General features: G+C 42.5%; 1 protein-coding gene across 1 annotated transcript in view; it reads left to right on the top strand.

Annotated features, from left to right (window-relative positions):
• The window catches only part of LOC120036503 (zinc finger protein 804A-like), a 153,547-nt gene extending 145,043 nt beyond the window's left edge, over nucleotides 1–8,504 (top strand). The window contains exons 4-7 of the mRNA XM_038982946.1: nucleotides 4,163–4,517; nucleotides 4,608–5,360; nucleotides 7,698–7,807; nucleotides 7,889–8,504. Coding sequence (XP_038838874.1) covers nucleotides 4,163–4,517; nucleotides 4,608–5,360; nucleotides 7,698–7,807; nucleotides 7,889–8,504 — 1,834 coding nt within the window. The remainder of the gene's footprint in view (nucleotides 1–4,162; nucleotides 4,518–4,607; nucleotides 5,361–7,697; nucleotides 7,808–7,888) is intronic.
• The last annotated feature ends 3,940 nt before the right edge of the window (nucleotides 8,505–12,444 follow it).

Genomic DNA, 12,444 nt, shown 5'->3' with positions numbered 1-12,444 from the left:
ATAGTTCATGACATTTAAAGCTAGTAGTCACACAGAACATCTTCTGGTTGTAATGTTGTCATTCCTGCTTTAAAATCGGATGGAATGGCATCATTTCAACCATCTTTTCCCGCTGGGTAAATTCATAATTTCAACCATCTTTTCCCGCTGGGTTAATTTAGAGTTTAAACCATCTTTTCCCGCTGGGTTAATTTAGAGTTTCAACCATCTTTTCACACTGGGTTTATTTATAATTTATAATTTCATCCATATTTTCCTGCTGGGTGTATTTCTAATTTATATTTTCTACTGTCTTTTCCCGCTGGGTAAATTCATAATATCAACCATCTTTTCCCGCTGGGTAAATTCATAATATCAACCATCTTTTCCTGCTGGTTATATTTATAATCTATAATTTCATCCATATTTTCCTGCTGGGTGTATTTATAACTTATAATTTCAACCATATTTTCCCACTGGGTGTATTTATAGTTTCAAAAATCTTTTCCTTCTGGGTTTATTTATAATGTATATTTTTAACCATATTCCCCTGCTGGGTGTATTTATAATTCATAATTTTAACCGTCTTTTCCTTCTGGGTTTATTCATAATTTCAACCATCTTTTCCTGCTGGGTTTATTTATAATGTATATTTTTAATCATCTTTTCCCACTGGGTGTATTTATAGTTCCAACCATCTTTTCCTTCTGGGTTTATTTATAGTTCCAACCATCTTTTCCCACTGGGTGTATTTATAGTTCCAACCATCTTTTCCCACTGGGTGTATTTATAGTTCCAACCATCTTTTCCCACTGGGTGTATTTATAGTTCCAACCATCTTTTCCCACTGGGTGTATTTATAGTTCCAACCATCTTTTCCCACTGGGTGTATTTATAGTTTCAACCATCTTTTTCCACTGGTGTATTTATAGTTCAACCATCTTTTCCACTGGGTGTATTTATAGTTCCAACCATCTTTTCCCACTGGGTGTATTCATAGTTCCAACCATCATTTCCTGCTGGGTGTATTTATAGTTCCAACCATCTTTTCCCACTGGGTGTATTCATAGTTCCAACCATCATTTCCTGCTGGGTGTATTTATAGTTCCAACCATCTTTTCCCACTGGGTGTATTTATAGTTCCAACCATCTTTTCCCACTGGGTGTATTTATAGTTCCAACCATCTTTTCCCACTGGGTGTATTTATAGTTCCAACCATCTTTTCCTGCTGGGTGTATTTATAGTTCCAACCATCTTTTCCTGCTGGGTGTATTTATAGTTCCAACCATCTTTTCCTGCTGGGTGTATTTATAGTTCCAACCATCTTTTCCTACTGGGTGTAAACTGTAAAAAAAATGTTTTTATACATTGTATAATTGTACTGTACGCAGCAGTTGTCTAGGGATGAGTCCTTGTTTAATATATCCACATGAATCATGAGCGTTAATATCCTTAAGGGATTTCAGTTGTCTAGGGATGAGTCCTTGTTTAATATATCCACATGAATCATGAGCGTTAATATCCTTAAGGGATTTCAGTTGTCTAGGATGAGTCCTTGTTAATATATCCAATGAATCTGAGCGTTAATATCCTTAAGGGATTTCAGTTGTCTAGGGATGAGTCCTTGTTTAATATATCCACATGAATCATGAGCGTTAATATCTTAAGGGATTTCAGTTGTCTAGGGATGAGTCCTTGTTTAATATATCCACATGAATCATGAGCGTTAATATCCTTAAGGGATTTCAGTTGTCTAGGGATGAGTCCTTGTTTAATATATCCACATGAATCATGAGCGTTAATATCCTTAAGGGATTTCAGTTGTCTAGGGATGAGTCCTTGTTTTATATATCCACATGAATCATGAGCGTAATATCCTTAAGGGATTTCAGTTGTCTAGGGATGAGTCCTTATTTAATATATCCACATGAATCATGAGCGTTAATATCCTTAAGGGATTTCAGTTGTCTAGGGATGAGTCCTTGTTTAATATATCCACATGAATCATGAGCGTTAATATCCTTAAGGGATTTCAGGTCTAGGATGAGTCCTTGTTTAATATATCCACATGAATCATGAGCGTTAATATCCTTAAGGGATTTCAGTTGTCTAGGGATGAGTCCTTGTTTAATATATCCACATGAATCATGAGCGTTAATATCCTTAAGGGATTTCAGTTTGTCTAGGGATGAGTCCTTGTTTAATATATCCACATGAATCATGAGCGTTAATATCCTTAAGGGATTTCAGTTGTCTAGGGATGAGTCCTTGTTTAATATATCCACATGAATCATGAGCGTTAATATCCTTAAGGGATTTCAGTTGTCTAGGGATGAGTCCTTGTTTAATATATCCACATGAATCATGAGCGTTAATATCCTTAAGGGATTTCAGTTGTCTAGGGATGAGTCCTTGTTAATATATCCACATGAATCATGAGCGTTAATATCCTAAGGGATTTCAGTTGTCTAGGGATGAGTCCTTGTTTAATATATCCACATGAATCATGAGCGTTAATATCCTTAAGGGATTTCAGTTGTCTAGGGATGAGTCCTGTTTTAATTATCCACATGAATCATGAGCGTTAATATCCTTAAGGGATTTCAGTTGTCTAGGGATGAGTCCTTGTTTAATATATCCACATGAATCATGAGCGTTAATATCCTTAAGGGATTTCAGTTGTCTAGGGATGAGTCCTTGTTTAATATATCCACATGAATCATGAGCGTTAATATCCTTAAGGGATTTCAGTTGTCTAGGGATGAGTCCTTGTTTAATATATCCACATGAATCATGAGCGTTTATATCCTTAAGGGATTTCAGTTGTCTAGGGATGAGTCCTTGTTAATAATCCCACATGAGTCATGAGCGTTAATATCCTTAAGGGATTTCAGTTGTCTAGGGATGAGTCTTGTTTAATATATCCACATGAATCATGAGCGTTAATATCCTTAAGGGATTTCAGTTGTCTAGGGATGAGTCCTTGTTTAATATATCCACATGAATCATGAGCGTTAATATCCTTAAGGGATTTCAGTTGTCTAGGGATGAGTCCTTGTTTAATATCCACATGAATCATGAGCGTTAATATCCTTAAGGGATTTCAGTTGTCTAGGGATGAGTCCTTGTTTAATATATCCACATGAATCATGAGCGTTAATATCCTTAAGGGATTTCAGTTGTCTAGGGATGAGTCCTTGTTTAATAATCCACATGAATCATGAGCGTTAATATCCTTAAGGGATTTCAGTTGTCTAGGATGAGTCCTTGTTTAATATATCCACATGAATCATGAGCGTTAATATCCTTAAGGGATTTCAGTTGTCTAGGGATGAGTCCTTGTTTAATATATCCACATGAATCATGAGGTTAATATCCTTAAGGGATTTCAGTTGTCTAGGGATGAGTCCTTGTTTAATATATCCACATGATCATGAGCGTTAATATCCTTAAGGGATTTCAGTTGTCTAGGGATGAGTCCTTGTTTAATATATCCACATGAATCATGAGCGTTAATATCCTTAAGGGATTTCAGGTGTCTGGATGAGTCCTTGTTTAATATATCCACATGAATCATGAGCGTTAATATCTTAAGGGATTTCAGTTGTCTAGGGATGAGTCCTTGTTATATATCCACATGAATCATGAGCGTTAATATCCTTAAGGGATTTCAGTTGTTTAGGGATGAGTCCTTGTTTAATATATCCACATGAGTCATGAGCGTTAATATCCTTAAGGGATTTCAGTTGTCTAGGGATGAGTCCTTGTTTAATATATCCACATGAATCATGAGCGTTAATATCTAAGGGATTTCAGTTGTCTAGGGATGAGTCCTTGTTTAATATATCCACATGAATCATGAGCGTTAATATCCTTAAGGGATTTCAGTTGTCTAGGATGAGTCCTTTGTTAATATATCCACATGAATCATGAGCGTTAATATCCTTAAGGGATTTCAGTTGTCTAGGATGAGTCTTGTTTAATATATCCACATGAATCATGAGCGTTAATATCCTTAAGGGATTTCAGTTGTCTAGGGATGAGTCCTTGTTTAATATATCCACATGAATCATGAGCGTTAATATCCTTAAGGGATTTGCACGTAACAACGTAGTAATATGCACATTGATATACGGACTTACTTGCTGATATTCATTCAAATGTTTATTTTTTCTATTTCAGCGCTCCAGGCAGTGGCCCCAAGTTCAAGTCTACTACTGTAGCGGTGGACGCCAGTTGCAGAGAGAGCTGTACCGACGGACTGTCAGAAGAGAGCCACAACTCCACAGTGCTGGAAACAGGGACCCACAACCGTACCACAGGCACCAGCACTGGCCTGGCCTCCAACAGCAAGACCCAGCAGACACTGTACTGGCCCTACAACGGCAAGGCCAAGAAACAAACTTACAAAAGGCACAAAATCGCCTTCTCATTCTCCTTCCCGAAGAAAGCGTCAGTGAAGCTGGAATCTGCAGCGGCGGTGTTCTACGAGAACACAGAGGAGGGTTCCAAAGAACGTATCGGAACACAGAGGAGGGTTCCAAAGAACGTATCGGAACACAGAGGAGGGTTCCAAAGAACGTATCGGAACACAGAGGAGGGTTCCAAAGAACGTATCGGAACACAGAAGCTCAGAATTCCCCTCGTTGAGTTGAACATCCCTGTTTCAACCGCTGCAGAGGAGAAAGGACAGGGTTGTGCGGGTGTGGAGACTAATGGCACTAAGCCTGGTGATCTCAGCCCTAACAGTTTTAGTGACGGGAGCCAGAGGTCATCAGATACACTGTCCAGGTCTGACATCCCCATGCCACCACAGGTCTCACATCTGTATTCTGTCCTGGTTAACTCTGAGGATATCGCCAGACATTATGTGTCCTCTGTCTCCCAATTACCTGCATCCCCTTGTCACATTCCCTTAGATGACCCAGACACAGTACTAGATACACAGAACTCTGAGGAAACTCAGAGAAACAGCCCGACAGAGGCTGAACCGGAAACAAGCAAACAGCAACAAGTTCATAAAGTAGAAAGGAGTGTCTCGGGGGAAGAAAACTCCTCCATTAGCAGTTCCTTTTCAGAGGTCATCGCCAGTTCTGATGGTCCCCCTGAGAACGGCTCCTCCTCCTCTCAGTCCTCTGAGTGTCCTGGGACTGCGAGAGAGAAAGGAGAAGACATTACGGCGGTGGTGAAGACACTGTCGTGTCCTTTCACCAAGCCCAGTCAGCCGTTCTTCTCTGTGCTCAGCAAAGATGGATACACTGTTCTCCAATGGCCTTCAGAGATGCTGACCTTCACCAGGACAGAGCCCTGTCTCTCCTACAGCTGCAATCCCCTCCATTTTGACTTTAAGGCCTCGCAGCAGTCGCAGAGCAGGGCGAAGGTTAGTACTGGTGACAGTCAGAGTAAGACGGAGCTGAGGTTATCTGAGGCGTTGTGTATCGGCTCAACCTCTGTCTGTTCTGAGGAACTAATAGACAACAAGCACAACAAAAAGGCCTACTCAAGGCCAGACCATCATATCCCTATCAGAGATGACAGGGAGACAGTGGAGAGGAAGGATTGTCTCATATGTGAGCACCACATGAGTGACATAGACACAGAAAGCTGCAGTTTGCAACTGAAGAGACAGAGCAGAGTCTACAGCAGTGGTAAATCTAGTAGTCAGTCAAAAGATCAGACTGGCAAGAGAGCAGCAGGCACCAAGAAATGGAAATCCAGAGACAGGCGCCATTACAGGAGCCACAAGAAGAAGAAGAGGAGGAGAAGGAGAAGGAGGAGAGGAGGATATGAGGAAGAGAGGCACAGAGAAATGGAGACGGATGGAGGCGTGGAGAGCGATGCGGAGAAATGCAACACATTCCAGAGACAGTCAGAGTGTTGGGAAGGACTTGATAGCCAATTTAGAGGCCCCACTTCACAGCCATTAGAGAAGTCAAAGCAATCAGCTCAAAATCCGGCTGACAGTGGCCACGCTGCCCCCGAGGACAGGGAGAGAGAGAGGGTGAAAAGAGAGAGGGAGGAGAGAGAGGGGGAGGAGAGAGAGAGGGAGAAGAGGGAGGAGAGGGAGAGGGAGGAGAGGGAGAAAGAGAGAAGCAGACAGGAAACAGCAGGCAGCGTAAACGGATCAGCGGGCAGCCTCAGTCTCTCTGATGAGGGTGCCACGGATTCTGAAAAGGTGTTCGGGAGCGACGGCAGGACAGACCCAGTCGATCCATCAACAGAACAGAGAAACGCTGCAGGACACGGCTCACAGAGCTCACAGAGCCACGACAACCCCTGCACAGAGAACCCTGCTGGGGCTGTTAGACAAAACAGAACCATGGTGATGACACATCTGTCACCACAAAGCCCAGGGACCATTACCCAAAAACCAAGCATGACTAAATCCCTTTCACCAGAGAGCTGTGGTAAAGACTGTTGTATCGGTCAATCGTTGAGAAGGAAACGGACAGCATCATCTTTGCTTGACGCTGATGAGCTGGGCCTTGACCACCAGGTTCCATGCACCAAGTGTCAGTCACCTGTAATGGTAGAGCCCAATGGGTCAGATGGTTCAATGGTTGAGGAGGGGTCCTCTTGGTCTGTCTGTGTTTCCTGTGGTGGGGCGGGGAAACAGAGGAAGAGACAGAGAGGGGCCAGTTATGCTCCTCACATCTCAGAACCTCCTGTAGGTCACAATGTTCACATCTCAGAACCTCCTCTAGGTCACAATGTTCACATCTCAGACCTTCCTGTAGGTCACAATGTTCACATCTCAGACCCTCCTGTAGGTCACAATGTTCACATCTCAGACCCTCCTCTAGGTCACAATGTTCACATCTCAGACCTTCTTGTAGGTCACAATGTTCACATCTCAGACCCTCCTGTAGGTCACAATGTTCACATCTCAGACCCTCCTCTAGGTCACAATGTTCACATCTCAGACCTTCCTGTAGGTCACAATGTTCACATCTCAGACCCTCCTCTAGGTCACAATGTTCACATCTCAGACCTTCTTGTAGGTCACAATGTTCACATCTCAGACCTTCCTGTAGGTCACAATGTTCACATCTCAGAACCTCCTGTAGGTCACAATGTTCACATCTCAGACCTTCCTGTAGGTCACAATGTTCACATCTCAGACCTTCCTGTAGGTCACAATGTTCACATCTCAGACCTTCCTGTAGGTCACAATGTTCACATCTCAGACCTTCCTGTAGGTCACAATGTTCACATCTCAGACCTTCCTGTAGGTCACAATGTTCACATGGCAGAACCTCCTGTGGATGTACTGTGTGATGACAGATGTAAGCTGAACGTCCAGAATCTAATGAATACAGATGTAGAATACCCTGTGATTAAAGGTCCACTGGCCAGCTGTAGTACCCCGAGTCAGCCAGCTGTAGAGCACAGCAGTAAGTCAATGGGAGGCTCTCCTGGGCTCCAGATCCAGAACAATGTTCCCAGCATGAAAGAAGACAGTTCCTCCTCTCCCTCTCAACCTGGGCCTGTACAAGATCCCCCAAATCCCCCAGAAAGAATCAGTTTTACTCATGAAAACAAAAACTTCACTATTTGTCTCCAAAACTCTCCCACCGTTTCTTTCCCGATCATGGTACATCATCTAGAAATGGGCAACAATGGACAAGATTGTATAAGAAGACAAACAGTGACATTAGCAGCTCATGTCAGTCCACCGGGTGCGAGAGAGATCACCCCTCCATTCATCCCTCCACAGAGGTTTCAGATACAGAATGCGAGTCTGGACAAGTCGTGTCAGCATAGTCTCCAGAGCTACCCCAACCACCAGAGGTACCACAGCCCCCAGAGCTACCCCAACCAACAGAGGTGTCACCCTGAGATTCGGGTTCATGAGGAGAGGGGGATCAGGGAGGGCCTGAGGCCAGCAGGCCTTAACATTACAGGCAGCCCGTGTAGTCCCTATCATAGACCAGCTAGCCCTTACCACAATCACAGACCTCCAAGTTTCCATCCGCAGCCCCCGTCTGACGGCATGGAGAAACACCACTGTGTCGTTCAAATCCAGACCCATAGACACGTTCTCCATCACCATCAGCAACAACAGGTGTTCCCAGGAAAGATGAACCCTGTCTTGCCTGGGTCTCCTGTCCCCATGTCCCCCTCCTGTCCTCCCATGCTCCACCCCGTCCACCTGTCTCCCATGCCTAACGGGTCCATCACCATCCAACACACCATCCTCCACCATCAGCACCACCAGCACCACCAGCACCACCATGCCTACCACCATGCCGCCTTCCTGCCCCCTCATCCCCAGCCCCCTCTCTTCCCCCAGGTCCTGCCAGTCCCAGTCAGCCGCCGGCCTATGGGAGTGGATATATGTCCCCCTGGACCGCCTCCCTTTCTTACCTCAACACCGCATCTCTCTGTTGTGGCAACGCCCAGTTTACACCACCACCCAATGGCAGTGACGTTCCACGCCATGCCCCGCCCAACCATGTTCCCTCCCTCGATGCTTCAGTCACACCCACATCCCACCGTCATCCCACTGCAGCCCATGTTTTAAGACATCACATCCCACTGCAGCCCATGTTTTAAGACAACACATCCCACTGCAGCCCATGTTTTAAGACAACACATCCCACTGCAGCCCATGTTTTAAGACATCACATCCCACTGCGGCCCTTGTTTTAAGACATCACATCCCACTGCAGCCCATGTTTTAAGACAACACATCCCACTGCAGCCCATGTTTTAAGACATTACATCTCCACTGCAGCCCATGTTTTAAGACAACACATCCCACTATAGCCCATGTTTTAAGACAACACATCCCACTGCAGCCCACGTTTTAAGACAACACATCTCCACTGCAGCCCATGTTTTGAGACATCACATCCCACTGCAGCCCATGTTTTAAGACAACACATCTCCACTGCAGCCCATGTTTTGAGACATCACATCCCACTGCAGCCCATGTTTTAAGACAACACATCTCCACTGCAGCCCATGTTTTGAGACATCACATCCCACTGCAGCCCATGTTTTAAGACAACACATCTCCACTGCAGCCCATGTTTTGAGACATCACATCCCACTGCAGCCCATGTTTTAAGACAACACATCTCCACTGCAGCCCATGTTTTGAGACATTACATCTCCACTGCAGCCCATGTTTTAAGACATCACATCCCACTGCAGCCCATGTTTTAAGACAACACATCTCCACTGCAGCCCATGTTTTGAGACATCACATCCCACTGCAGCCCATGTTTTGAGACATTACATCTCCACTGCAGCCCATGTTTTGAGACAACACATCTCCACTGCAGCCCATGTTTTGAGACATCACATCCCACTGCAGCCCATGTTTTAAGACAACACATCTCCACTGCAGCCCATGTTTTGAGACATAACATCCCACTGCAGCCCATGTTTTAAGACAACACATCTCCACTGCAGCCCATGTTTTGAGACATTACATCTCCACTGCAGCCCATGTTTTAAGACAACACATCTCCACTGCAGCCCATGTTTTGAGACATAACATCTCCACTGCAGCCCATGTTTTGAGATATCACATCCCACTATAGCCCTTGTTTTAAGACAACACATCTCCACTGCAGCCCATGTTTTGAGACATTACATCCCACTGCAGCCCATGCTTTAAGACATCACATCTCCACTATAGCCCATGTTTTGAGACATCACATCCCACTATAGCCCTTGTTTTAAGACATCACATCCCACTATAGCCCTTGTTTTAAGACACCACATCCCACTGCAGCCCATGTTTTAAGACAACACATCCCACTATAGCCCTTGTTTTAAGACATCACATCCCACTGCAGCCCATGTTTTAAGACAACACATCCCACTGCAGCCCATGTTTTAAGACATCACATCCCACTATAGCCCTTGTTTTAAGACATCACATCCCACTGCAGCCCTTGTTTTAAGACATCACATCCCACTGCAGCCCATGTTTTAAGACATCACATCCCACTATAGCCCTTGTTTTAAGACATCACATCCCACTGCAGCCCTTGTTTTAAGACAACACATCCCACTATAGCCCTTGTTTTGAGACATCACATCCCACTATAGCCCTTGTTTTAAGACATCACATCCCACTGCAGCCCTTGTTTTAAGACAACACATCCCACTATAGCCCTTGTTTTAAGACATCACATCCCACTGCGGCCCTTGTTTTAAGACATCACATCCCACTATAGCCCTTGTTTTAAGACATCACATCCCACTGCAGACTATTTAATCATGTTTCTTTTTGTTGCTTCCAACAAAACATTTAATTTACTTCTAGCTATTACTTTTGTCATGTAGTTTTGTCCTCATGTTCATGTAACATCCAACCCTGTTTTATCAATGGAAAGGCTTCTGTAGTATTGAGAGTGATACGTGCCTTTCATTCGTACTATATTAGACAGAAATATTTCCTTTAGAGAGACAATCAAGCGTAACTAAAGAATTTGGACGTGTGCACATTTAAAACCAGTCCGATGTAGAAACTGTCGTGGGCAGATTCATTATTAACGTCTGTGTTTTTCTGCTAGTGATGTGCTTCAATAGTCTACCTTTGGGCATTTAATGCAATACTAGTTCAATTAAACGTGAACACACACAACAAAGTGCTGTATCTAGTGTAATAGCGTGTGTCGATGACGTTCACTCTACGTTCATTTGCTTTCCTAAACGATGACAATTCATTCATGTAACATTTACCCCTGAATTGATCCAGATACTACAGTATTCCAAAAGTTTTTTTTTTATGTCCTAAAATATGTTCTTTGTAAGGATTTACCCATCTGACTCTAAAATTAATTTGACCACTATTTAAATTTGACCACTATTTTTATTTACTTATTTTTATTCTATTTTACAGCCATTCTTCCTTCGTTTCTGAACAAGAAACACAACTAATGTGGTCGGGTCTGGTGACTTCACCGTTACACGTCTTTATATTTGACGTAAATGAGACCCCTTCTGATTCTAAAGCAGGATAGCGTAGAAAAATGGGTTTAAAATGTCTAATCAACTAGTTTTCTTTGGTTTAAAAATGACCCAGTGTCTTTATAATCACGTAAAAAACACAGATCTGATATGTAAACCTGGTTACCGTGTGGTTTCAAGCCTCTCCGTAGGTCTTCATGTAGCTGTAATACAGTAGATATACTCTCCTACATATTTATTTGGACAGTGAAGCTGAAACAAAAGTATTTGGCTCTGTAACGCAGCATTTTGGATTTGATTTTTTTTTTAAATGGTTTATATGAGGCGACAGTACAGAATGTCACCTTTTATTTGAAGGTATTTTGATACTGGTTAGAAAGGCATGCATTTGATGTACTATATCTAGTCCCTCCATTTGAAAGGTGTCCTAAGTATTTGGACAAATTCACTTAAAGTGTATTACATTTTTTTGTCAAAAAGAATGAATGGTCAATAATGTATTGTGTCATTTTGGATTGACTTTTACTGTAAATGAGAGTAGAATGTGTTTCCCGAACACTACTACATTAATAATGTGTATGCTATCATGATTATGGACAATCATGAATTATTCATGAATGAATCATGAATGAATCATGAATGAATCATGAATGAATCATGAATGAATCATGAATAATGGTGACTAAAAAAGTGACAAAAATCATTACCCCTAAACATGTCTCACTCATCATTATTCATGATTTATTATCTGTTTATAGAATTATCTGTTTATTTTTATATTTTCTTTTACCTTTATTTAACAAGGCAAGTCTGTTAAGAACAAATTCTTATTCACAATGACGGCCTACACAGGCCAAATCTGGACGACGCTGGGCCAATTGTGTGCCGCCCTATGGGACTCCCAATCACGGCCGGTTGTGATACAGCCTGGAATCGAACCAGGGTGTCTGTAGTGACGCCTTAAGCACTGAGATGCAGTACCTTGGACAGCTGTGCCAATCGGGAGCAAAAAATCATGTTAGCATCCACATTAATGCGTTTTCAGAACATGCTCTATTCTTTAAATTAAAGTGACACAAAATGACACACAAAAATGTAATACACTTGAAGTGAATTTTGTACAAATACTTATGACACCTGTGTGAGATGTGTCTGTGTGGGAGGAACGAGATACATAAAGTACTTTCATATCTAAACGGTTTATAAACAGATACGTATGAACGTAGTACCTTCTGTACTGTCGCTTCATATAAAACAGTTAATCTATGGAGACAAATTAAAAGTAGTAGCTTCACTGTCCAGATAAGTACGTAAAGGAGCGTAGCTGTTGCCGGGGTGAAAAAACTGTCCTACCATTCTGTTATATAATTAATTCCACTTGCTCTGAGAAATAAAAAAAAATGACATGTTGTAAATTAGACATATTTATATTGTAAGATACAGTTCTGTTTTTATAGTAGCCTGATGAATTATTATCAACATTCAATTATGTTTTTACTAAAATTGTGTCAACAGAAGTAAAATTAAATCAATTA

Source organism: Salvelinus namaycush, unplaced genomic scaffold (assembly GCF_016432855.1).
Source record: "Salvelinus namaycush isolate Seneca unplaced genomic scaffold, SaNama_1.0 Scaffold137, whole genome shotgun sequence".
NCBI classification, from domain to species: Eukaryota; Metazoa; Chordata; class Actinopteri; order Salmoniformes; family Salmonidae; genus Salvelinus; species Salvelinus namaycush.
Note: the sequence above shows the minus strand (reverse complement) of the source record. Positions and strands in the feature narration are given on the sequence as shown.